We start from the raw sequence: 24,369 nt of genomic DNA, 5'->3' as shown, positions 1-24,369 counted from the left end.
TTTTTGGCATATTGAATACGCCACAGGGAACTTGCCAGGCTCTGCCATGCGGGCAAGATACTTTCGGTAGCTTGCCAGGCTCTCCGAGAGGGGCGGAGGAATCGAACCCAGGTCGGCTGCCTGCAAGGCAAACGCCCTACCCGCTGTGCTATCATTCCAGCCCTATCACAAAGTAAGCCAGAAAATAAAGAGAAGACAATCAATTATATTTGATTACAACTATTACTTTAATGCTCAGTAAGGGGAGGTGAACTCTAAGCCACAATAATCCATGAGGCATTCAGCACCCATGTGAAATGAATTCTAACTACAATTACTATGCAAATTTAAGAATGATAGGCAGTATTAACTTAGCTTCAGTGCCTAAAAAGGTAAAGGTACAATACTTTCTCTGTATGTTCTTTCTCTATCTCTGATACTGCACTTTTTCTAAACTATGTATATTTTGAATTTTTTGAAGTACAGATTATAGGTCAATTGGATGGAGACACAAAGACATAAAACAAAGTGAAGCAGGACACAATATACTAACAATCCTAAATGTTACAAGAACTGAGAGAGTGTTGATTATGAGCTTTGTGGGCTAACATAAAGACTTCACGATAGAGATAGTAATTAAACCTGGCTTTGTAAGAAAAGATAGATATAAGAGACTGGAAGGTATGCCCAGGAAAACACAGAAAGCAAGAAAAAAAATTAGGGTTACTGATTCCTTCTCTAAGAACTTGGCAGCCACCAAAACTATCTTAATTCATTGGCCACAAAGTTGTATTTTAGAGAAAAATTTCTCCCAGGGTGTAAAATAAACTGGAAGGCTATTGGATGTTCCAAAAAACAATAGAAACTTAATCAAACATTCAAAAAGAGAATTCAAGTTTATAATTGATAGTTCAAGTCAGATAGTCATAATAATTAAAATTCATTTAAAAGCTATTTCAAAGGAGCAGGGAATAACAAATAGAATCAAATTGTAGCACTGAGCCTACCCACCTTCTATCTCATATGCAAGAGAAAATAAAAAAGAAACTAGATAACGAAGCTACAGATAACTTCACCACATACATCAGAAAGAAGGGCTCTAATTTTCAAATTATTTTTTATAAAAATGCGAGTCTGTTCTAGTTTCTACCAACCTTACTTCTACAAAACATCAAGCAAAGTCACTTTTCTTCTTCAAAAAGATTTTTTTAAATGGAAAATAGCTAAGTCGCAAAGAATCTAATTTCTAACTGGTTACAAAATAGTGAGTTTTACTTCCCCTTTCTTTTGAATAAACATTTTGTACTGTCTTCAAAATAGATGCAAGTATACACAACCTTTTTTTTTTTTTTTTGCTTTTTGGGTCACACCCAGCCATGCACAGGAGTTACTCCTGGCTCTGCACTCAGGAATTACTCCTGGTGGTGCTCAGGAGACCATATGGGATGCTGGGATTCAAACCCAGGTCGACTGCATGCAAGGCAAATGTCCTACCCGCTGGCTATCATTCCAGCCCCAACACACAAACATTTTTTGATTGCTTGTTTTGAGGCCACACCTGGCTGTGCTGAGGATTTACTCCTGGCTCTGCACTCAGGGATCACTTCCTGGTGGGCTAGTGGGACCATACGGGGAGTGTCAGGGATTGAGCCTGGGTCAGGCACATGCAAGGCAAGTATCTTACTTGCTATACTCTGTTCTGTCCCCACAAATGCATTTTCATCTTAACAACTTACCTGTGTAGGAGGGAAAAAATCTCAGAGGGAAAGCACAAACTAAATTAAACTTTACTAAGAATATATTTTGTATCGTATTATCCAGCATATATATCAATACACATTTATGTTAAAATATTAGCAGTTATCCTGGCTCTGAATAACATTTTCTCATGGTGCTCTTACAAATTACTCAAAGTAAAACTACTATTTGAAAATCTCAAGTTCAGAGGCAGGAGAGCTAGTACAATGGGTAACCCAGATTCGATCCTCAGTACTACATATGGTTCCCTGAATTCCATCTGGAGTGAAACGTGAGTCCTGAGCACAGGAGTAAACCCTGAGTATTGTCAGTGTTGCTCAAAAAACAAAAAAACAAAACAAAAAATAGATATCATATCTGAAATTCATCTATAACCAGAATAACACAATACATAGAAAAAAAAGTTGTATCTACACATATACTTATTGAGTTTTTCTTGACTCAGTGTAGAAAAAACCAAAGTAATTTGGTTTTTAAAAAACAACATAAAGATGAAGGATTTTGCTCATATAACTGATTTGGGGGGGGGTCATACCTGGCAATGCTCAGGGGTTATTCCTGGCTCTGTACTCAGGAACTACTCCTAGGGGTACTTGGGGAACCATATGAGATGCTGGGGATCAAACCTACGTCAGCTGCATGCATGACAAACACCATATCCGCCCTATTATCACTCTAGCCCCCAAAAGTTTTATTTTTGACAAGAACATACTCTCCTTAAAAAAAAATTAATAGTTATTTGTGGTACTTTTTCAGAACCTTCAGCATTTTTCTGCAGTTCTGTGTTACTTTTCAAAATAGAAGTTTGTACTCTAAGATCCTTCAATTAAAAAAAAAATTAAAAGGGCAAATGAGAAGGAAATGATATATAATACCGATTTCCTAAACCCACAGATTAAAGTTACAGCTTCTACTTTTTTCAGTTATAGATTTACTGATGACACTTTAGGAGAGGAAAAAAATACAAGTGAGGGAGGCCCAGGTTACCCCAGAATGTCTCACCTCCTAAAGTGAAAGAAGCGACAAAACACAGGTGAATCTTTGGGTTGTTCTTTATCCTTTCGGAGGCTGTCCAAACGACACTCTCGGCACTTGGGCAGTTGTGCAACAATGTTTATACAGGAATCATCCTGTACAAAGGCCTCACCGCTCTGCTGAAGCTTCTTGAGTTTGGCTGGATCTGTCAAAACTGACTTCCGAGCTGGGACTAGGGAAACAAAAGGTTGAAAAAAATGGGATACCAAGTTTTAAAAGATTATATCAAAACTTGACTAAATTCTATTCAAATTTCCCAAAGGAGATTTCTTTTCAATTATTTGTTCCATTTAAGAGTCCTAAAAATTGTTAACAAAGACAACTTAAAGGAACACTTTTAAAATTTTACTCTTACAAAATCTCTCCTTTGGTGAATCTTTTTAGCAATTTTAAGTCCCACGTTCAACAATCAGACTCAAAATTTAAATTTATACTTCTATTCACAATCCTAAGATGAATATTTTAAGAAGACTTTTAAATCAGATACTTAATTCAAAGGCACTTTGACATTAACTGAGCAAATAGGTTTACCTCAAGAAGGACTGTGTGAAAGTCAATTCTGTACTTTCCATACTCAAAAAAGGTTGGCTTACACTATGTTTTCTAAAACTTTCTGCAAGAGTAATCACCTAGGGGCAGGGGATATGGTTAAAAGAGGTGGAACACAATCCTGTACGTGCAAGGTTCTAAGTTTGACCCCCAGCAGCATACTCACTTCCCAAGCACCAAGTGAGTAGCCCAGTAGACCTTAGCACCGTGGTCAGGGTCTGAGCACTACACCAGGTATCAGGCTTGCACCAAAGGGCCTAGCTTGTACCAATGGGATGTTCCCCAGGTTCCCAGCACTTCTGGGTATAGCCCCTACTTAAAAAAGCTAGCCAGGGCCAGAAATAGGGTTAAGGTATTGCCTTGCATGCTGCCAACCCTGGTTCAATTCCGGCACCACATATGGTCTCCCAAACACCACCAGGAGTGACCCCTGAGCACAGCGGGTGTGGCCCCAAAACAAAAAACGGACACACACAAAAAAGCCAACCAACTGGACTAGAGAGATACTACAGGAATGAGGTACATGCCTTGCATGCCCTAAACCCAAGTTTAATCTCCTGCACCACATGGCCTCCTGAGCAACCATCAAGGGTGTCTGGCATGAGCAAGCAGCACCACATCCTTGGAACCTAGCATTCAATCACTGACCTATTTGGCCAAGAAATGCTAGAACTGGCCGCTGGGCCTCCCTGAGCACTGCTTGGTAGGTCTCTTGGGTCCATCAAAAACATCTAACCACTCCAAATATAATGAAAATCAAATGGTTTTCCTGCACAGACCCTTTAGGGTATAAGATAAAATGCATTCTAAATGCTTCCTGAGATGTAACCTGTGAGTCTCAATTTCATGTAATACAGGTGTTTCATAAAAAATTATAAGCAGTGGTAAAATAACCATTTTTTTAATTAGTGAATCACTGTGAGACAAAGTTACAGACTTACAGGTTTTCATGCTTACGTTTTAGTCATACAATGATCGACTGCCCATCCCTCCACCAGTGCCCATTTTCCACCACCAATGGTCCCAGCATCCCTCCCATCACCCCCATCCTGTCCCCTTCACCCCACCCTGCTTCTGTGGCAGGGCATTCCCATTTGCTCACTCTCTTTTTTGGTGAAAATAACCATTTTTAACTTAAAGCATCATTTTAGAGGTGATTAAATCATACCTCTCTCTCTCTCTCTCTCTTTTTTTTTTTTAAGACTTTTTGGGTCATACTTGGCGATGCACAGGAGTTATTCCTGGCTCTGCACTCAGGAATTACTCCTGGCGGTGCTCGGGGGACCATATGGGATGCCAGGAGTCAAACCTGGGTCGGCCGCGTGCAAGGCAAACACCCTACCCGCTACGCTATCGCTCCAGCCCCCATACCTCTCTTTTAAGGCAGGACTAGAACATACTATAAACTACTGAAGACTGAGCTGAGGAGATAGCTCGAAGGGCTGAAGCACATGCGCTGCATGTAGGAGTGCCAGGTGTTATGGGTGAGTGTGTGTATCTCCACTACCATCTCGCCATCTTGTATGTTCTTCCAATAATAATACATAAAAAATACTCACCATTCTGGATTTTATTGTTGCTTCTTGTACAACAGCTTTCACTATCTACTTTTACTGAAGATTCCTTTAAATTCTGTGACTGGCAACTTAAAGTTGAAGGTTCTACCTTTTTTTCCACACAAATATTAGGTTTATCAGCATGACCTGTTTTCTCTTCTGCCTTAATTGAATGAACATCAGCTGTGGAAGGTGCATGTTCTAAGTGCTTCTGAAGTTCAGGAGTACTAGTGATTTCTAATTCTCCCAGAGAAGACTTTGTAGGTAAGTACTCCACAGGAAGACCAGTAGATGGCTGAGGAATAGGTTCCAAACTATTTTCCTGATCAGTGGTTGCCTTCAGCTGGGTACAGCTACTTTGGGGTTCATTCATGGCTTTCAAGTCTCCATTTCCAATCTGAGAAGACTTTGAAGAGAGCAATCCTACTTTACAAATAGTTTCTGGTTTTGTTCTTTGTATTTCAGGATTTATAATTAGACAGGAAGAAAGTTCTCCTGGTAGACTTTGCTTCTGACACCTGAAAAAGATGAAATAAAAAACTAACATCTGAGACCAGTGCTTCCAAGAGCAGGTAATACCACCTTGCCAAGGGGGTGAGGTGGAATTGACAATAGCCTTGATTACAACAGATTGGGGGTGGGAAAGGGGGGGCAGAGAAGGTAGATTTCTGGGGGGCAAGAGGGATGATTTTTTTAATATGAAAAGAGGACATTACCCAAAATAAGTTTAGAAACCTCTAATCTTTCTTGTGTTTCACCTCTACCTTTCAAATAGTTTCCTACAGCCTAGTTTCTTAAACTATGATTTACAACCCCATGTGGGATTGCAGAACTTAAAAAAAAAATGTTTTAAAATATATTTATAATTGTCAGTGTTTTTTATCTCTATATATTTGTCATTTTATATGCCCAGTGCTGGAGTTATAAGTGGAAAAACTTAAGTAGTCCTGCCCTAAGGCAACAAGTACTTCAGAAAGGAAAAATTTGCTCATCTTAGAGAATTTAGGATAAATTTCTGTGACCTGAAGTCAATCAGTCAATGACTCCAAAAATATCTAAAATACTAAGAAAAAAAAAAAAACATGTTACCCAAGACCATTCAAGTTATTTTCTACTTTTTACAGAATAGTTAACCTTATCTTTCCCTCGAATATCAAAGGGAACCCAAACCACCAATACTACAAAAACAAAGAGCCCTGTCCTATTATTAACATCAGATAACCAACTTGAATATCAAATATTCCATTACTGTTTGGTAAGTGATCAGGACGCAAAGCAAAGGAAGGATCATTTATTACTTGATTATTCATGGAACAATCTGAATTCTTCCAACCCATCCTGATAAAGATACACTTCAAGTTAATTTTTGTTCCTTTGGAATTCACCCTAAAGTTTTCTGCTGCAGAACACATTGTTGTTGTGTTTTGCTTTTTTTTTCCTGTCAAAGTTTCCCTCCAATTCTACAAAGAATTTCATCCTTGAAAAGAATTTCTCATTAAAAATGCTTTCTTAGAAATAGTAATACAGGGGGCACAGAGGGTAGGGCATTTGCCTTGTACGCGGCCGACCCGGGTTCGATTCCCTGCATCCCAAATGGTACCCTGAGCACCACCAGGGGTAATTCCTGAGTGCAGAGCCAGGAGTAACCCCTGAGCATTGCTGGGTGTGACCCAAAAACAGCAAAAAAAAGAAAAAGAAATAGTAATAAAGGTCCAAAAGCAACATAATAGGAAAACTGATCCACACAATTCAGTTGGGGGGGAGGAGTGAAAGGGTTAAAGAGGAACGGGCATTAGGGTCCTAATGAGTGGCGGTGAGGCTGGAACTATGTGCACAATAACCGTTATTAATAGTGTAAAATACATTATAAATAAATAAATAAAATCTATGAAAAAAAATTTGAAAATTAAGGAAAAAAATTTCTTTGTTTAGGTGCTAGAGAAATTGTTTAGGGACTTAACACCACTAGGGACCTCACAATGAAATTCCAGGCCTGGTGGGGCCGCCAGTCTCCTGAGCACTGCTTAGAATGCCACATCCCCTGCCTCCCAAAAGAAAACATCTTTGCTTGGATACCAGTTGACTTCTTACTGCTTATTGTTCCTCTCCTTTCTATACTTAAGACTGTCCTTCCTCCTGTGATGACTTTTGTTTTCTGGCCTCATGCAACAGTGCTAAGGAAATTACTCCTGGTGGGCTTAGGAAACCGTATGGGGTACTGGGGATCAAATTTGGGTTGGCCATGTTCAAGACAAGTGTGCCCTATCTGCTGTTCTACTACTCTAGCTCCTGACCTGCAATTTTCTTTTTTTTTTAACTTTTTTTTTATTAAATCACTGTGAGACAGACCCTTAAAAAGCTGTTCATGATTGGATTTCAATCATACAGTGTTCCAACACACATCCCTCCACCAGTGCACATTTCTCATCCCCTCACCCCATAACTGCCTCTATGACAGACACTTTCTCTCTCTCTCTCTCTCTCTCTCTCTCTCTCTCTCCCACACACACACTCCCACCCTTACCCTTACCCTTTTTGGGCATTGTGGTTTGCCATATTGACACTGAAAGGTTATCAATAATATCCCTTTCCCTACTTTTAACACTCAGTTCCTGTCCAGCATGATCATTCCCAGCTATTATTGTCACATCCGGTCTCTTCTCTAGCTTACCTACCCCTTACCTACCCTCAGATGCACACATATTTGTGGTTATTTTCCCTGGCCATAGATGATATTCTTCTACTGTATGTTTTTTTAATATACCGCAAATGAATGCAGTCTTTCTATATCTCTCTCCTTCTGACCCATTTTACTCAGCATGATACTCTCCGTGTCCATACACTTAAGAGGCAAATTTCATGACTTCATTTTTTCTAACAGCTGCACAGTATTCCATTGTGTAGATGTGCCATAGTTTCTTTATCCATTCATCTGTTCTTGGGCACTCAGGTTGTTTCCAGATTCTGGTTATGGTGAATAGTGCAATGAACATAAGAGTGCAGATGCATAGGAGTGCAGATGGTGTTCCTGCTGTGCATTTTTGGGCCTCCAGGGTATATTCCCAGGAGTGGTGTGGTACTACTGGTTCAAATGGGAGCTCAATTTTTTTTTTTTTTAAAGAAATGACCATATTGTTTTCCAAAAGACTGGACCATTTGGTATTTCCATCAACAATTAAGGAAAGTTCCTTTCTCCCCACATCCACACCATCACCGGTTGCTTTTGTTCTTTTGGATGTGTGCCAGTCTTTGTGGTGTGAGATGATATCTCATTGTTTTGATCTGCATCTCCCTGATGATTAGTGATGAAGAGCATTTTTTCATGTTCCTTTTGGCCATTCGAATTTCTTCTTTGAGAAAGTTTATTACATCACCCCATTTTCTGATGTGATTGAATGTTTTTTCCTTGTAGAGTTCAATCAGTGTCTTGTATATCTTTGACATTAACCCCTTATCAGAATGGTACTGGGTGAATATCCTTTCTCATTCTGTAGGCTATCTTTGTATCCCAGTGACTGCCTATTTTGAAGCACAAAAGCTTCTTAGTTTAACATAGTCCCATTTATTTGTCTTTGCTTCCACTTGCTTTGTCAATGGTGTTTCATTTTTGAAGATGTCTTTAGCTTCAACATTGTGGAGTTTTTTTTCAATCTTTTCTTCCAAGTACTTTATGGATTCTGGTCTGATGTTGAGGTCTTTAATCCATTTTGATCTGACTTTTGTGCATGGTGTTAGGTAGAGGTCTGAGCCCATTTTTTGCCTGTGCTGTCCAGTTTTGCCAGTGCCACTTGTTAAAGAGGCTTTCCTTGCTCCATTTCATATTTCTTGTTCCCTTACCAAAGATTAAATTATCATATATTTGAGGGTGTGTTTAAAGATATTCAACCCTACTCCTTGGCCTGCGGATCTGTCTTTGTTCCAATACCATGCTGTTTTAGTTATTATTTTGTAGTACAGTTTGAATTTGGAGAAGGTGATGCCTCCCATCTTCCCACCCCCCGCAGAACTGCTTATAGGGATCACCTTGAATGTGTATAATGCTTTGGGGAGTATTGCCATTTTGACAATGTTAATTCTCCCAATCCATTAAGCAGGGAATGTGTTTCCATTTTCTCATGTCCTCTTTTATTTATTTAAGTAGCTTTGTATAGTTTTCTCTGTACAGGTCCCTTACCTCCTTAGTTAAGCTGATTCTGAGGTACTTGATTTTCTGAGGCATGATTGTGAACGGGATTTTTTTTTTTTTTTAATATTATTTTCTTGTCTCTCATTATTTGCATATAGGAAAGCCATGGACATCAATACAATAAAGTATTGATTTTATAGCCTTCGACTTTACCATAAGTCTAATGTTTCTAGGAGCTTCTTGGTAGAGGTTTCAGGGTTCTCTAAGTATAGTACTGTGTCATCTGCAAGCAGTGAGTGCCTGATTTCTTCCTTTCCTATCCTGATAACCTTCATATCTTTTTGTTCCCTAACTGCTAGGGCAAGTACTTCCAGTATGACCTGAAATTTTCTATGTAGCCATACTCCAAGATCTATCCTAGGCAGTCTAATTTTTTCCAACTTAACAATAAGCTCAACCATTCTCACCTTTTGAGGTAATCTTCCAAACCTACTTTTCTACACCAAACCTACTTCTCTCTGTGATCCACATTTTAAGATTTTACCAAAGTGCCTACACAGGTCACAAACCTTTCTAAAGTTCTCTTTCCCTTAGAACTACTCTGTAAATCTTATACCCACTTTCAATCTCTAGTTAAACTTTATATTTCTTATTCCTTTCCTTCATCTTAAAATTACTATCTTAACTACATCTCATATAGTTAAGCTATATCTCATAGCTTCCTCATTTCCATTTTTTGTACCACACATTTTTTCACCTGTATTGGGAATCTAGGACCGATAAGACTCTTTCACTGTAACCTTCTCTCCCTCTCTCCACATTTCTACTAACCAGAGTCTTACATATTACTAATCTGACCCTTTTTTTGAAAGCAGGTTCTTTAATTATATAATTATATTCCAACTGTCCTCTCTCACGCTATCAAGTCAAAAAAAAAAAAAAAAATCCCTGTTCTTTTCTCAAATCTTTTCACTTGTCACTTTTTCTATGTTAACTTGGGTTCCTATGACACTTTGTATCTTTGAAGGAGCCTGACTGAAGAATGTAATGAAAAACCTTCCTGGACAACCTGAGATACTATGAGTACCAGGTGAAATTTAGCATCTCCATGTGACTTTCTCAAACACTGAATGTAAAGAAGTCCTGCCACTTGCCAATGTAAGCTCAGAAAGAATAAGCCTTGGCTAAAATGACCTTATTGTAACAACTAACATCTTAAATAAATAAGGACTTACCCTTGAGGAATTCTTGCTCCAAGGTTAGGTGGAGAGTTGGCAGCTTGGGGAGTATTCTGCTGTCTTAGGTCCTTACTAGGTGGAGTTGCTGCAGTACAGCCAAGAAGGATCTCCTTAAACACTGTTGTGGGAACTGACTGCACAGGGCACACACTGGGAGATGCCTAAAAAATACCAAATCAACAAATATTAAAAGTAAAGTCCCTAGAATTGGGGAACAATGAACTACTAGCAAGATCCAAATTTAATTGCATGGTTCATTACAACAGAAACAGAAGACCACCACCAAATAAAAAAGCATTATAACAAGTGATAAAAATTACAAGATTAAAGACATTTGGAGGTTGATAAATCAGTCTATTTTCTTGGTCCCCCCATAAGGACTTTAAATACACACCTTTTATGTATTTCAAATTATAGCACCAAAAAAGTGCAGTCACATGGCAATCATTTTAATAATACAATGCACAGAAATGAGCTTTTTAAATTGAGTTTTCAAATGGTGGCAGCTTTACACATTCAGCTTAATATTACTGAACACCCACCACACACTTACTGCAAAGACTGGACCAGATCACATAAATCAAATAGGCAGTGGAGCCTACTGGGTACTAAGATAAACCTTTACAATGCAATAATGGTTGACACAGTTCTTGTTCTTCTGTAACTCAGAGAGTCACATGGTTATCTCAAGCTGCAAAAAATATCAAATTGGGGTTGAACTGGTTAACACAGGGTTTAAGGCACTTGGCCTTGAATGTGGCCAATCCTACTTCAATCCCTGGCACTTCATGGTTCCCCTCAGTCCAGAGCCAGAAGCAGCCCCAAATCCTCCCCACCTCCAAATAATAGATCACAACAGACCTGTGATAAACTGGGAAAACTATCTCCTTCTATCTCATACAGTTTCATCTTTAGAAAAGTACAAATAATGGGGTCTAGAGAGACAGTACAGGGGTTAAGATGTATGCCTCGTAGCAGTTGACCCTAGCTCAGTATCTGGCACTAGGGCTCCCCCCGAGCATCAATGGTGTAGCCCTACAGAGTCCCTGTGAGCACTGCTGAGTATAACACTGTGTAATACTGGTAGGGTGGCCCAGTACATTCCTGGCATCACAGGGCCTATGCAGCACTGCATCTTCAAGTCTTCACGTGAAATTGCTAGCCTGGTTGACTGAGTATTTCCAGGAGGGACCTCTGGTCCCTCCATGACTTCTGAGCAGAGCTTGGGACCACCACCACCAAAATGAAAAAAAAAAAAAAAAGAACAATGAGCCCACTATTTCCTATCAATGAAAAAAACCTCACCATGGAAATTCTCACCATGGGAAAAAAATGAAAAGATATATCTCATCTCCAGATAACTAGACTTTGACATGACAGCTGAAACAATTCCCTATCTTCATAAGCCTCTTCATATGTGACTTAAACTTTAGGTCTTTCTCCTATCTTTCCCAGCCTTTCCCTTTCACCTCACTATGAACTATACATACATCATACCACTAATCCAAACTTAAAGATTCCTCAGTTCCCTTATTTGCAAGTTATTAACATCTAAAGCTCTAAAAAATTTTTTTGTATTTCCAATTTCAAAACTTCACCATCCTGAAAATATATGTAGCCTATTCATAAATCTTTACCTCAGACATTTATTCTGGCAGTCTTGAGAAGATTCCCAACTATATGCTAAACAGAAATATCTGACAAATAACATACTCATTATCAAAGCTTTGGTAAAACTTCAAACTCTTAATACCCAAGCAACCTGACCATACTCCTCCAGTCAACTTTGACTAAATAATAGCTGAGTATTCCCCAGAAGGGAGAAGGTTTTGGCTAGTCTAAGAATAACTTTGAGACTTTGTATCTCTGGCACTTAGTTTTCTAATCCTTGAAATAAGAAAATTAGAAGTTTGTTTCTAAAGTTTTTTTTTTTTAACTTTCTTGTAATTATCTATTATCAGTTTTGTTTTTTTTTTAACTTTTTGGGTCACACCAGGCGATGCACAGGGGTTACTCCTGGCTCTACACTCAGGAATTACCCCTGGCGGTGCTCAGTAATCAGGGGACCATATAGGATGCTGGGAATCGAACCCAGGTTGGCCGCATGCAAGGCAAACGCCCTACCCACTGCGCTATTGCTACAGCCTGCATCAGTTCATTTAAAATTGCTTATTCAAAACATGGACTGGAGTGATAGCACAGCAGGTAGGGTGTTTGCCTTGCATGCAGCCAACCCAGGTTCAATTCCTCCGTCCCTCTCGGAGAGCCCAGCAAGCTACCGAGAGTATCCTGCCCACATGGCAGAGTCTGGCAAGCTACCCATGGCATATTCAATATGCCAAAAACAGTAACAATAAGTCTCACAATGGAGATGTTACTGGTGCCCACTCAAGCAAATCGATGAACCACGGGACAACAGTGCTATATTCAAGGAATAGTGTTATCAAGAACCTTCCTTCATACCACCTTCCGTATCTCATGTATTAAGAGTTGATACTCTCTAATACCATTCCTTAAATTGCGTTGTTAGAATGAGGTAAGTGAAGAAATTGGGATTACAAAAGGCTTTAAGTTTTTACTCCATTCATATAACAAACTGCTTTTAAAAAAATCCCTCCATCCTGGATCCCAAATGTAAGTCAATAGTAGAACACAGGCTTCACTTGAATGAGGTCCTGGTTACAATTTCCAACATACAAAGACCAAAATCATTCACAATAAAAAGAAAAACCTCTGTCCAATTAGTGAACCAGTAAATTCTGCCTATATTTCTTGATTCTATTAATATCTTTCCACTACCACTATCTTTCCCCTAGACTACTGTTTCTTAACTGGCCTGACTTCTTTCCAATTTAACCTGAACCTACTACTCTCTGCCCAGAATTTATTCTACAACAAAGCAAATGTTTTAAAAATGTTAATCAACCAAATCATGACACTTCACTGTCTACAGGAAATCTTTGTGGTCTGGTCTCTGCAAACACTCTCTATTCATCTCAATTCACTCCACTTGCTCAGTGCTCCAATTTCCTTTCTGGTCATTAAAATATCCTATATTCTTTCTTGTGTCTATGTACACGATAATCTCTGTCAGGATAGTTTCCACATGGCTTGCTGTTTCCATCTTTTCATCCTCAATCACCACCTTAGAATTTCTGCTCCCTTTCCAATGCAGTGACCACCAGCCACCAACTTACTCTATGATACAGTCATGTATATATCTTTCACTGCATTATCATAGTGTAAAAATGCCTTTCTCTAAATCAATTATTATCAATTTCCTCACAATAATATGTGTACTTATAGGCAGAGAACACCTCTTGTGTCTACCATTAGACAATCTAGAACCAGACACACAGCAAATATTCAATACAGAAGACTGTGGGATACATGAATGAAAACTATTAGTTCTTAATATTTAAAAATAACTATAAATATTATGAGCTATCTCAGGTGAGATAGTAATGTTCACCCATACCTAGCACATACTATTCAATAAATATATACTGGAAGAAAGGATGATGGAAGAAAAGGAGGGGGAATCTTCTATTTTTACAATGAAAACTGACGCACACCATACCAAGGAAAATATTGAACAGCAGCAGCAAAACTATTTCTGTAGTTAAGAAATTGGGTTTGGTGTTGGATCTTGGTTTTAAACTCACTCTTTCACACTTCCCTAGAACACTATTCTACCTCTCTAAGTTTCATTTTCCTGGTTTCTAAATGGTGAAGCATATTTTATATGTGTACTTTTACCACAGGGCCTGGCCCAAAAATCAGCTGTCTCGAAAGTGAAAAATTTTTCAACTTAGTCACCATGTTATAATTAGCTTCATCTAAGGTGCTTTTCTTAAGGAAAATGAAGTATGTCAGCACATAAGAAACTGAAATAAATGACCACAACTTTCAAAGAAACTTCAAAAAAGATAGGGCTTCAATTCCAAAACTCATCTTCACACACCAACTACTGCACTAATCTCTGACTTGACAGAGGTCAAAGTTTCTTCTTACCTGAACAGTTTTCCCTGAAGGTCTTCTATACCAGTCATGGCAATAGTTCCTCCCTGCCAGCAGACGAAGATAATATAATTGAGCGTATGATGGTTTTTCTAAAGACACTGCTCGCTCACATTCCTGAGCACAGCAACGTCCTAACTGATGAATGGTCTGCTAGGCAGAGAAGACCTTCAAGAAGCCATGTTACTGAAAAGAAAAAAGGCTTACCTTATCCGAAAGTATGCCAAGGCAATCAAGAGTCTCATCTACCTAATCACAAAACCCTGTCATCCAACAAAGACTATAAAAGTAAACACCGTGTGCAACACATCTGGGTAGTACAAATACATTCAGGTGTGTGCATTGTGCTGCTGTACTCACCTTTCACTCATATTTAAAGGAAATCTCTTTCCCTGCTCTCCCTTTACTTCTACAACTATCTTAAAATCTAGACTAGGCTTATGTTTTAAAAATTTATCTAAGCGTAATCCAGAAGAGCGAAGAATTTATTGATTATAGAAAAATATAGAGCCTGGCAAGCTACCCATGTCATATTCAATATGCCAAAAAGAGTAACGACAAGTCTCATAATGGAGACATTACTGATGCCCACTCAAGCAAATCGATGAACAATGGGATGACAGTGCTACAGTGACAGTGCAACAGCATAGAAAAAAAATCACAGATACCCATGGAGTTGAGGATCGGTGAACTCCCCCCATCACCCTGTTCTTCCAGGAGTCTGGCAGTCATGCCCATGAACTGCCTCTAGCATCAAATAAACTCGTTAACCAGCCATGATGCAGAGACGCATATTGGAAGAGACCATGGACTGAAATCTCCAAGCTTGCGTGGAGTAGTAATGGGCCTACTCCCCCCACCCCCCAAGTTTGCCAGTAGCTTGGCAGCTACACCCACAAATATGTCCCCTAGCACCATATAGCCTCATCAACAGCCATAATCCAAAGACTCAGATATAAAACTCCTCAAAGAGAGCAAAACAGGCCTCACCTGTGAGTGAATCTGCTGTATAATCATTAAATTTTAGAATTCCTAGAACTCTTGTACTCTATCTACACCACTGATGTGCCAAGCTTTGGGGGGGAACAAATTGGGATTTGGGGTGGAAACACTCAAAATATGGTGATGGGAAGGTGCAATGGTGGTGGGATTGGCATTTAAATATTAAATGTAATAAATTATCATGAACAACTTTATAAAAATAAAATTTAAAAAAATCTCAGAAGAGATCAGCAAGCTGCAGTGATGCTTCTAGACTCCAAAGTCACTATGCAGTTAAAAATTTAATTCCAGCTGTATCACCCCCATCAAAATTTTAGAATTCCTGGAGCAAAATATCAAACTCTACACCTCTGATATACCAGGAATAGCACACCACATTGGATAGGATGTACAGTACAAGGCACCCAATCTCAATTAAGAAAATGTGAAAACACAAGGATTAACCTGTATCAACAGATTAGTAATCTCATAGCACTGTAGCACTGTCATCCCACTGTTCATCAATTTGCTCAAGTGGGCACCAGTAAAGTCTCCATTGTGAGACTTGTTATTGTTACTTTTTAGGGCATACTGAATATGCTATGGGTAGCTTGCCAAGCTCTGCTGTGCGGGAGGGATACTCTCAGTAGCTTGCCAGGCTCTTGTAGAGAGACAGAGGAATTGAACCCAGGTCAGCTGCGTGCAAGGCAAATGCCCTACCCTCTGTGCTATTGCTCCAGCCCAAGAACTTAATGACTCCAGGGTAAGATACAAAAATTTTCACACAATTTCTAAGAAAATCTTTTTTGATCATTTTTAGTGTATTAACCATAACAAACAATACAAACTAAATCATTTTGGGCCTGCTTTTGGGGTAGGCTTGGGTGGTGTTTGGGTGGTAGTTAGGAAAATAGGAAATAATTATGGTGGGAGGTATAATGGTGGTGGGATTGGTGTTGGAATATTGAATGTAATAAATCACTGTGAACAATTTTATAAAAATTAAATTTAAAAAACAAAGAATCACAAGATACTGCAAAGAATCAGGATATAGAAGTATGTTTTGTTTTTAAAAAATAATGAAAGAAAACATTTCCATCCATAGAAATACAATTTTTTTTTAAGGCAGGAGAAGCTATTCCAAAATAGCAAGAAAATCTGAGATATATGATTGTAAGTAACACTTCCTTTCTTCAATGTATTTCAGGTTAACTAACCATTTTAGAAAAACAAAACCATATAAAAAATACCAACTCTAAAAATACTCAAGTGAAAAATAAATCTACCATCTCCAACTTCCTCTAGAATGAGAAGATAACTAGTTAACTATAACAGGACTTAACCGAAACAAACATACTTAAGATATTATAGATTCTCATTTTCAATACAGGAATTATGGCTTAAAAAAATTAAGGCCCTTATCCCACAGCCAAAGTTCAGAGATTTACCATTACCTATTATTTCAACAGCTTCTATTGTGTCCAACAATCAGCTCAGTAACACAAACCTACTAGCTGGGTATGCTGACAGACAAAAAGACATGCTCCCTGCCCTTCAATTGGTGAGTCAGGTGAGTCAGGTAGAGATAATCATATGTATATACTATACTTTACAAGCACCTCCTTGAAGGTTAGAAATTTATGTGCTCAACACCTATAACCTCACTGGAAAATTTGGCATTTGAAAGAAGAGGAATCTTCCCCCAGACGTCTCCACTGACCCTAATAGAACCAGGTTGATTCTATCAATGCGATTTCCTATCCTCTGTCCCTTTCTCCAACAAAAGATCACATGGCTGCTCCTTCTAATCAGACCATTTCATTAACATAATCACCAATCAACATGTCCAATATGGACTTTACTATATCTTTCCCCCTAAATTACTAACAATGCATGCAATGCCAAAACCTGACAGGTTATCATTCTGTTCTGCTTCTCTCTACCTTCTAATACAGTGGATTGTCTAATAATATCTTCTATGAGTTTAGCTACAAAATACAGCAATCACTTTCCAGACATCTTCAGTAGTCCTTAGTATATTATTTTCCTTTGTAAATTCAAAGGCAAAACATGAAAAGTAGTAATGCTAAGTTCCATAATTAACTTATTTTTTCCTAAACAATTTGAGATCAAGCCTACACACCCCTCCAAGGAAGACCCAGTACAGATACCTTGGTTTATAAAGTATCAAAGTTCCTGCTGCCTATATATAAGCTAAAGATCAAAGATAACCAAAAAGCAAAGGTGGCCAAATTCTTAAGTATCTGTGTTACACACCTCTTGCTTAGGCTCTAGCTAGTACTGTAGTCTAGTCTGACCTGTTTGAGAAACCTAGATTCATAAATTGACCCTGGTCTATTTCCAAGCTTTGCCTTGAGCACTCAGAACAACATTCCTTCTAAAGTGCTGTCCACAATCTGAAAAATATCAACTTAACCAATAAAAACATTCCACCCTGGAGCAAAATATCATAAGGTATTTCTGATAATTATAAAACAGGATAGTAAAGATGCAATAAAAGTACATTTGGATACTTAAAAACTGTGAGTTATTTATACTATAACAGGTCCTGATTAACTGACAACTTACAAAGGGTAAGGAGCTTGCCTTGCACATGGTCAACCCGAATTTGATTCCTAGCACCCCATAGGTCCCCTGAGTAATTCCTGAGTGCAGAGTCAGGAGTAACCCTAGAGCACTGCAGGGTGTGCTCCCTCCAAATAAGATTTGCCAAGATATACCCTGTACTAGTTCAGAGAGAAATTCAGCGAAAGAGAAACAAGTCTTCAGTCTAAATCCTAACCATTTCATAATTAAAAATAACCCTTGGAACTAAAAGTATCATTGATAGAAAGCCAGATGGAAAAGAATTATGACAGACTAACCACTTTCTTTAAAAACTTAGCATGTTTCCCAATCATGGACAATTGATCAAATCTATATTATTGAACTGATAGCAGTTCTCTTTGAACACCAAATCTTCTGAGAACTCTACGGTTCCTTCCCTCTTTTTAAGCCAGGCATTCTTCCATTTTGACCCAAAATTTACCTTCAAAAATACCTGCCTCTGGTGAAATTATCAAGTCTATTTACAAGTTTCAGTAAACATCAAAAAATAAAACATTTTTATACAAAAATATTGAGATAGAAACTTATATTATCTCCACTTGTTTGAGAGTACAAATTATGGCCAAGATATGAACTAAAAAAGAGGAACAGATCACACAGTACAGACGAGTAGAGCAGACAGATTTATAACCACAAAATAAACTGGTCACACACTGTTAAAAAGTTAAATAAGGGTTAAGCAAAGTTTTATATAAGAGACAAAAATAAATTAAGTTTACCTCTGAGCAAGGTTTTGCTTGTTTCGAAACCAAATTTCCATTATTCTCAGAAGATTTGCGTTTTACAGTTCCAATTCTTGTAGAATTACCTAAAGTATTTAAAACGAGATAAGCTGACTTCCGAGTTTCTTTTAAACATGAGAATAAAGGAGAAAAAGGAGGGAGGGAAGGCAAGAGGGCAGGGAGGTAGGGAGGGAGATTTTAATCAAACAACAAATCTTACCACATGTCATGAAATTATCATGGACAACTTCAACATGGATTAGTGATGGATCAACAATTTTCAGAGCTGGAATCTTAAAAGAATTACTAAAGATTAAAAAATGCTCAGGAACATGCCAAAAATCAGCAAAAAAAAGAGTTTTATACAGAGAATTTCTTTAATGATATTTCCTTCATTCTTATATTTCAATGAACAACAAAAAACTAACTTTTATAAGGTACGTTATCGCTTTTTTAATTACATTCCCCTATCAAATTATCTTATGCAATGGTCCCCATCTTTACCTCCTCACAGTTGACTTGCAGAGTTTTTGATGTGGGGTTGCCATTTACAATGGTTGCAGAAAACCACTGAGTAGAAGGGTCCAAGCTATAAATTTTTACTTCAGAACCAACCAAGTTTTTGTCACCTAAAAAAAAAAATCTTACAGTGACTTGCATTATTTCTCAAGAGCAACAAAAGATTATCCCGGATAATATTTTTAAATGCTATAGACAACACCACTAAACATCAAAAAGTAGTATTGTAAGATGATGGACCTCTTAGCAAAGCTAAGAGAAAATGTGTGTGTGTGTGTGTGTGTGTGTATTGACAACACCACTAAACATCAAAAAGTAGTATTATAAGATGATGGACCTCTTAGCAAAGCTAGGAGAAAGAGAGAGTGTTTGTGTGTGTGTGTGTGTGTGTGTGTGTGTGTGTGTGTGTGTGTGTGTGTTGACAACACCACTAAACATCGAAAAGTAGTATTATAAGATGATGGACCTCTTAGCAAAGCTAGGAGAAAATATGTGTGTGTGTGTATTGTGTGTGAGTATGTTTAGGCCAAACCCACCAGTGCTGGGTAGGGTCAAAACATAGTAAATACAAGAGGGAGAGCAAAGGAGGAACAAGCAGGCCAGGTATCAAACTCAAGGCTTTGAATATCCAAAGCATGTTACCATTTGAGCCATTTCCCTATATTTTAAAATTCCACTTTACTACTGCTTTATTTTAGAGTGATAATGTATTTATTCTAGTATTGGGATCCGACAAAGTAGTCAGATAGCTAATTTATATCTAATTCATGGTCCTATGCAATTTCAGACAATTCTAATTCAGGAGTCCCAGAAAAATGTTAAACTTAATGAAATACTGGTAACTGAGAAACTAACTGGCCAAGAAACTGACGAACTCTAAACAGGGAGAGATAAGGATTATCAAATTAGTGTCTTATCAGTGTCAGACTAAAATTCTAAATGTATCGAATTCCATGTCTAAAAAAATACATACACACACATATTTATTTTTTAATATGCTCCAAACCTGAACCAACTCTGGCCAACAATCCAGGCATCAAGCTAAGAGAATGAGGGACCATTTGTTTTGCCCCTAACTGATGTAAGAGCAATACCACTGACAAGGTGTCTCATTGTCCACTGCCAGGGATACAGATAAGCTTTTTAAATATCTGCTATTATACTTTTCACATAATCCCCAGATTTTCCCAATTTCAGAAATCTTAAAACTATTATATATATCATCAAACTCCCTGGAGAAGGCAGAAAAGGAATTTCTAAAAATTAAAAAATTTCAATAAGTGAACAAGAATGATGGAAACACAGTTTCATCAGTCAAACAATGCAGTACTCTACATGCCTTGTAAAAGATGGCTTTCATCCAAATGTTTCATAATCAAAGCTTGAAATTCTTTACTGACATTCTGATTATCCATAAGGGAAAGTCGAAGATTGTTTACATCCTGAAAAGTGAAACATCATTACATTTTAAAGGAACTTTGAACTCATGTTCAAAAGCATAATAGCTCAAAGCCTAACAAATTTTGTATCTAATTTTTGTATTTTCTCACAAAGATACATCACAGCCTATTTGCATTTTAAACTCTTGAACACTTCAGTACTATTCTGAGGGTCCATTTTAAAGTACAATCATCAGCAAAAATAATAAAAATCTGACACTGAAAAAACATTTATCCATCAACTCAATTTTTTTCTCTCTGTACACATCTGCAGATAATGATAAAAACAGCAAATTATTGCAAATTTCAGTAAATAGGTTTATTCACAATACAGAACCCTTGCATAAGGATTATCTATGAGTATATATGCCTACATGTATACGGTCTAACCTTCTAAAAATTATTTTCATATCCCCTAGTTGTTTCCATGTATACATATATCATCAACTATAGTAACTTTGTCTTTTCAACCTCAAATGTGTATCATTAATTCAATGTCTAACACTGAGGAAAATGTGAAAGATTCTTCTCTGTTAGCTATCTAAATAAACAACATTCTTAGTTCTCATATTAAATAATTCTGCATTTCTATTTTTATGTTATATTGTTTTTGTTTTACCTGTATAGGCTTCAAAAGGTCTTTAGAAAGAAATATTTTTTGCTGATCTCCTAAAAAACGAATAGAAGTTATGGATCCCAAGCCAGCTGTGTCCAACAGAGGTTTGTACATCTAAAAAATAAATTAAAAAAACGTTTTGGCATTCTAGCTCTCAGGATAAATCTCAAAGTGGGACAACTTTTCAAATACACAAAAAGATGAAAACCCATTTTATAGTTTCCACAAGTATAAAATTTTGGGACCATAACAAGATCCAAAATCAATAATTTAGATCAAATATACATTTATGACCCTGGGTTAACTAATTAACATATAGATTTGTGTGCACAATGCAAAGTTGTGTGTACATTTTTGAAGAAAGAGTCTTGTTTTTCTTTGGCAAATTGCTTTTTTTTTGTTTTGGTTTTGTTTGGAGGCACATCCAGCTGTGCTCAGGCTTACTCCTAGCTCCGCACTCATGAATCACTCCTGGAGGGGGTCAGGGGACAATATGAGCTGCCAGGAATCAAACTTGTGTCAGCCACATGCAAGGCAAAGGCCCTACCTGCTGGATTATTTCTCTGGCTCCTCTTTAGAAAATTCTTAATTCTGTTAACAGTATTCTTAAAGGAAGGAAAATACAAAAAGCAAAATAGAACTCTAAGCAAGACCCTTTATCAGTCAAAACCTCCAGCAGCTCTATGACCCACAGGTAAAATGCTAACTTCACCAGAACAGCATCTAAGGCCCTCTAGCTATATGTCCGATGTTCAGTCATCTTCATTACTTTTCCAATGACCCCAATCTAGGCCTTATTCCTTTTAAGCCCCAGCACATTTTTATAAAGCCTGAACATAGATGTGTCATTTCAGACACAGTGTCACTCTTCCCTCTAAATGTACTAGACTTAAAAAATGTGATGATGGCATACTCCATATACTGCTACTATCTTTGAGTCAAGTAACATTCTGAGTGATAGGGACCCTTAGACCAAAACAAGAAACCCTTACATGAGCCAAGCAACAGCTACTATCCAGTTCCATCCTAATGTCACAATAAAGAACAGATACCAGATCAGAGTTGATAGTACAGTGGGTAGGGCATTTGCCTTGCACACGGCCGACCCGGGTTTGATCCCCGGCACCCCATAAGGTCCCCCAGGTACCGCCAGGAGTAATTCCTGAGTGTAGCGCCATGAGTAACTCCTGAGCATCACTGGTGTGACCCAAAAAGCAAAAAAATAAAATAAAGAACAGATACCAAGGGTTTGGTGTTGCCCCTTCTTGCCACTTTTTTTCAAGAAAAACTGGAAATCTAGGTACTCTTTTCACTTTTTTTTTTTTAGATTTTTTTTTTTTAACCCAGCAATGCTTAGGTGTTACTCCTGGCTTTGCATTCAGGAATCAATTCTGGTGGTGTTCAAGGAACCATACAAGATGCCCTGGATAGGACCTGGGTTGGGTGCATATAAGGCTAGCACCCTACTCACTGTACTATCTCTCCAGCCACCTTCCCATTTTAAAAAATAAACAAATTCAAACTTTCTTATACTCTGGGATCATAGAAAATAGATCTATGTGTGTCTCTCTCTATAAATTTTCTGATCTCTAACCTAGACCTAACCCAAATTACATCCACTACCATATTTCATATGAAGAAACTAGAGCATAAAAATGTCAAGGTCTTTGAGCTGAAGAGCTCCAGAAGAGAGCGAACCAAAGATTCTGGGTGGTCTTCTACTCCTCTATATTATCATAGTGTAGAGTTATTTCCCAGAGAATTAAATGTAAACACTATATATACATTCCTCATTGTTTCATAATGCATGAAATCTCTTCTCATGAATTTAGTGAAACTATTAAAATTAAATAAATTTCATTCATAAATCAAAGTTTTACTCACTATGGCAGGCCACTGAACTAGTCTTTCACAAATTTCAGGAGAATTTCGCTCAGCCAAAACCAAGTTATGCTCCACTAAAAATGCTCTCCTTAGGTGGCTGTAGACTTCTATCCATCTTCTCTTCCTCCAAGATTCCCCATCAAACTCCACACACACCTAGAGATACAATTTAAAAAATAAATTTGATTAAATAAATTAGCATGAAAAATGCCCCTGCAAAATTAAATCTTTATAATTCCACAGCAATTTTATCTGAATATGCTGTGCCCCTTTCTCTCGCTCTTTTCCTTCTCTTCACAGACATAATAAACTATCAGCCATGAATCAACTTGATTCCTAAACCACTTTCTAAAGGTAAAGGGCTCAAAAGAACTAGTCTCAGCCCACAAAGTAATCTCTGAGAGTTTCATAAGGCAAAGAACCCTTATGTTGAAGGTTTTTACAGACACCAGAATCTGAAGAACAGACAGAAACTTGAAATACAAAAAGTAGCTACTGCATGACACTCTGTGAACTTAACACCCAATCACCACAATCTACCACTTATCTTTTAATTCCACTGCTATAGAAAGCCCAATAATGGTACCTCTTCAAATATTCCTTTCAGCTTAATAAACTTGAAAAAATAACCTCAGTCTAAAGCTACCTAGCTTATATATCTCTGAATTATCACTTTACAATTGCAAAACTTTCTTTTTCAGACCTTCAAAATACACTTTTTGTTTTGTTTTGTTTGTTTTTGCTTTCTGGGTCACCCCTGGTAATGCTCAGGGGTTACTCCTGGTGCTGCACTCAGGAATTACCCCTGACAGTGCTCAGAGAATAGTATGGGATACAAGAGATCAAACATGAACAGGCCGTGAGAGGGGCAAATGTACTATCACTGTGCTATCACTCTGACCCCTCAAAGTATTTTTAAAACAGGTATTTGTTTTGTGAAAAAACACAATTTGTATATATATTTTAAGACAAAAAAAATTCAGTCCTATAATGGGTTCTTGAACAGTGACACAGGTGTCACAAACATGCTACCTCTTAATTTATCCTATTCCTTTGGTATGTTTTCGGTATCTTAAAAATAATACAATATACTACCTCTAAGTCATGTAGAAAAATCACTGTCTTTGATTTCATAAATTCCATTGAAAGGTCTCTAATTTTTTTCAAAGAAAAAGTTAATAAATCAATGCTGTTCATATTTCAGACTACCATATTGCCTTTTCCATTATTAATTCAATTTTTGAAGTTTAATTAGCTCTCATTCAATTGTCAGAGTTCTTTAAAAAATGCTTTCCTCAAAGAAACCTTCCCTTATCAAT

At 37.7% G+C, this 24,369-nt stretch overlaps 1 protein-coding gene and 1 pseudogene across 1 annotated transcript in view; both read right to left on the bottom strand.

Moving 5' to 3' along the window:
- Positions 1 to 24,369, bottom strand: part of KDM3A (lysine demethylase 3A) — a 56,583-nt gene that overhangs the window by 24,443 nt on the left and 7,771 nt on the right. The window contains exons 3-11 of the mRNA XM_004612035.2: positions 23,051 to 23,206; positions 21,170 to 21,280; positions 20,451 to 20,553; positions 19,097 to 19,221; positions 18,813 to 18,885; positions 18,590 to 18,678; positions 10,239 to 10,402; positions 4,881 to 5,395; positions 2,740 to 2,944 (exon numbers count right to left, since the gene is read on the bottom strand). Of these exons, the coding sequence (XP_004612092.2) occupies positions 2,740 to 2,944; positions 4,881 to 5,395; positions 10,239 to 10,402; positions 18,590 to 18,678; positions 18,813 to 18,885; positions 19,097 to 19,221; positions 20,451 to 20,553; positions 21,170 to 21,280; positions 23,051 to 23,206 (1,541 nt within the window). The remainder of the gene's footprint in view (positions 1 to 2,739; positions 2,945 to 4,880; positions 5,396 to 10,238; positions 10,403 to 18,589; positions 18,679 to 18,812; positions 18,886 to 19,096; positions 19,222 to 20,450; positions 20,554 to 21,169; positions 21,281 to 23,050; positions 23,207 to 24,369) is intronic.
- LOC129400169 (small nucleolar RNA SNORA48) lies at positions 20,103 to 20,242 on the bottom strand (annotated as a pseudogene).

This window comes from Sorex araneus, chromosome X (assembly GCF_027595985.1).
Source record: "Sorex araneus isolate mSorAra2 chromosome X, mSorAra2.pri, whole genome shotgun sequence".
In the NCBI taxonomy this organism is placed as follows: Eukaryota; Metazoa; Chordata; class Mammalia; order Eulipotyphla; family Soricidae; genus Sorex; species Sorex araneus.
This window is presented reverse-complemented; position numbering and strand designations above follow the sequence as displayed.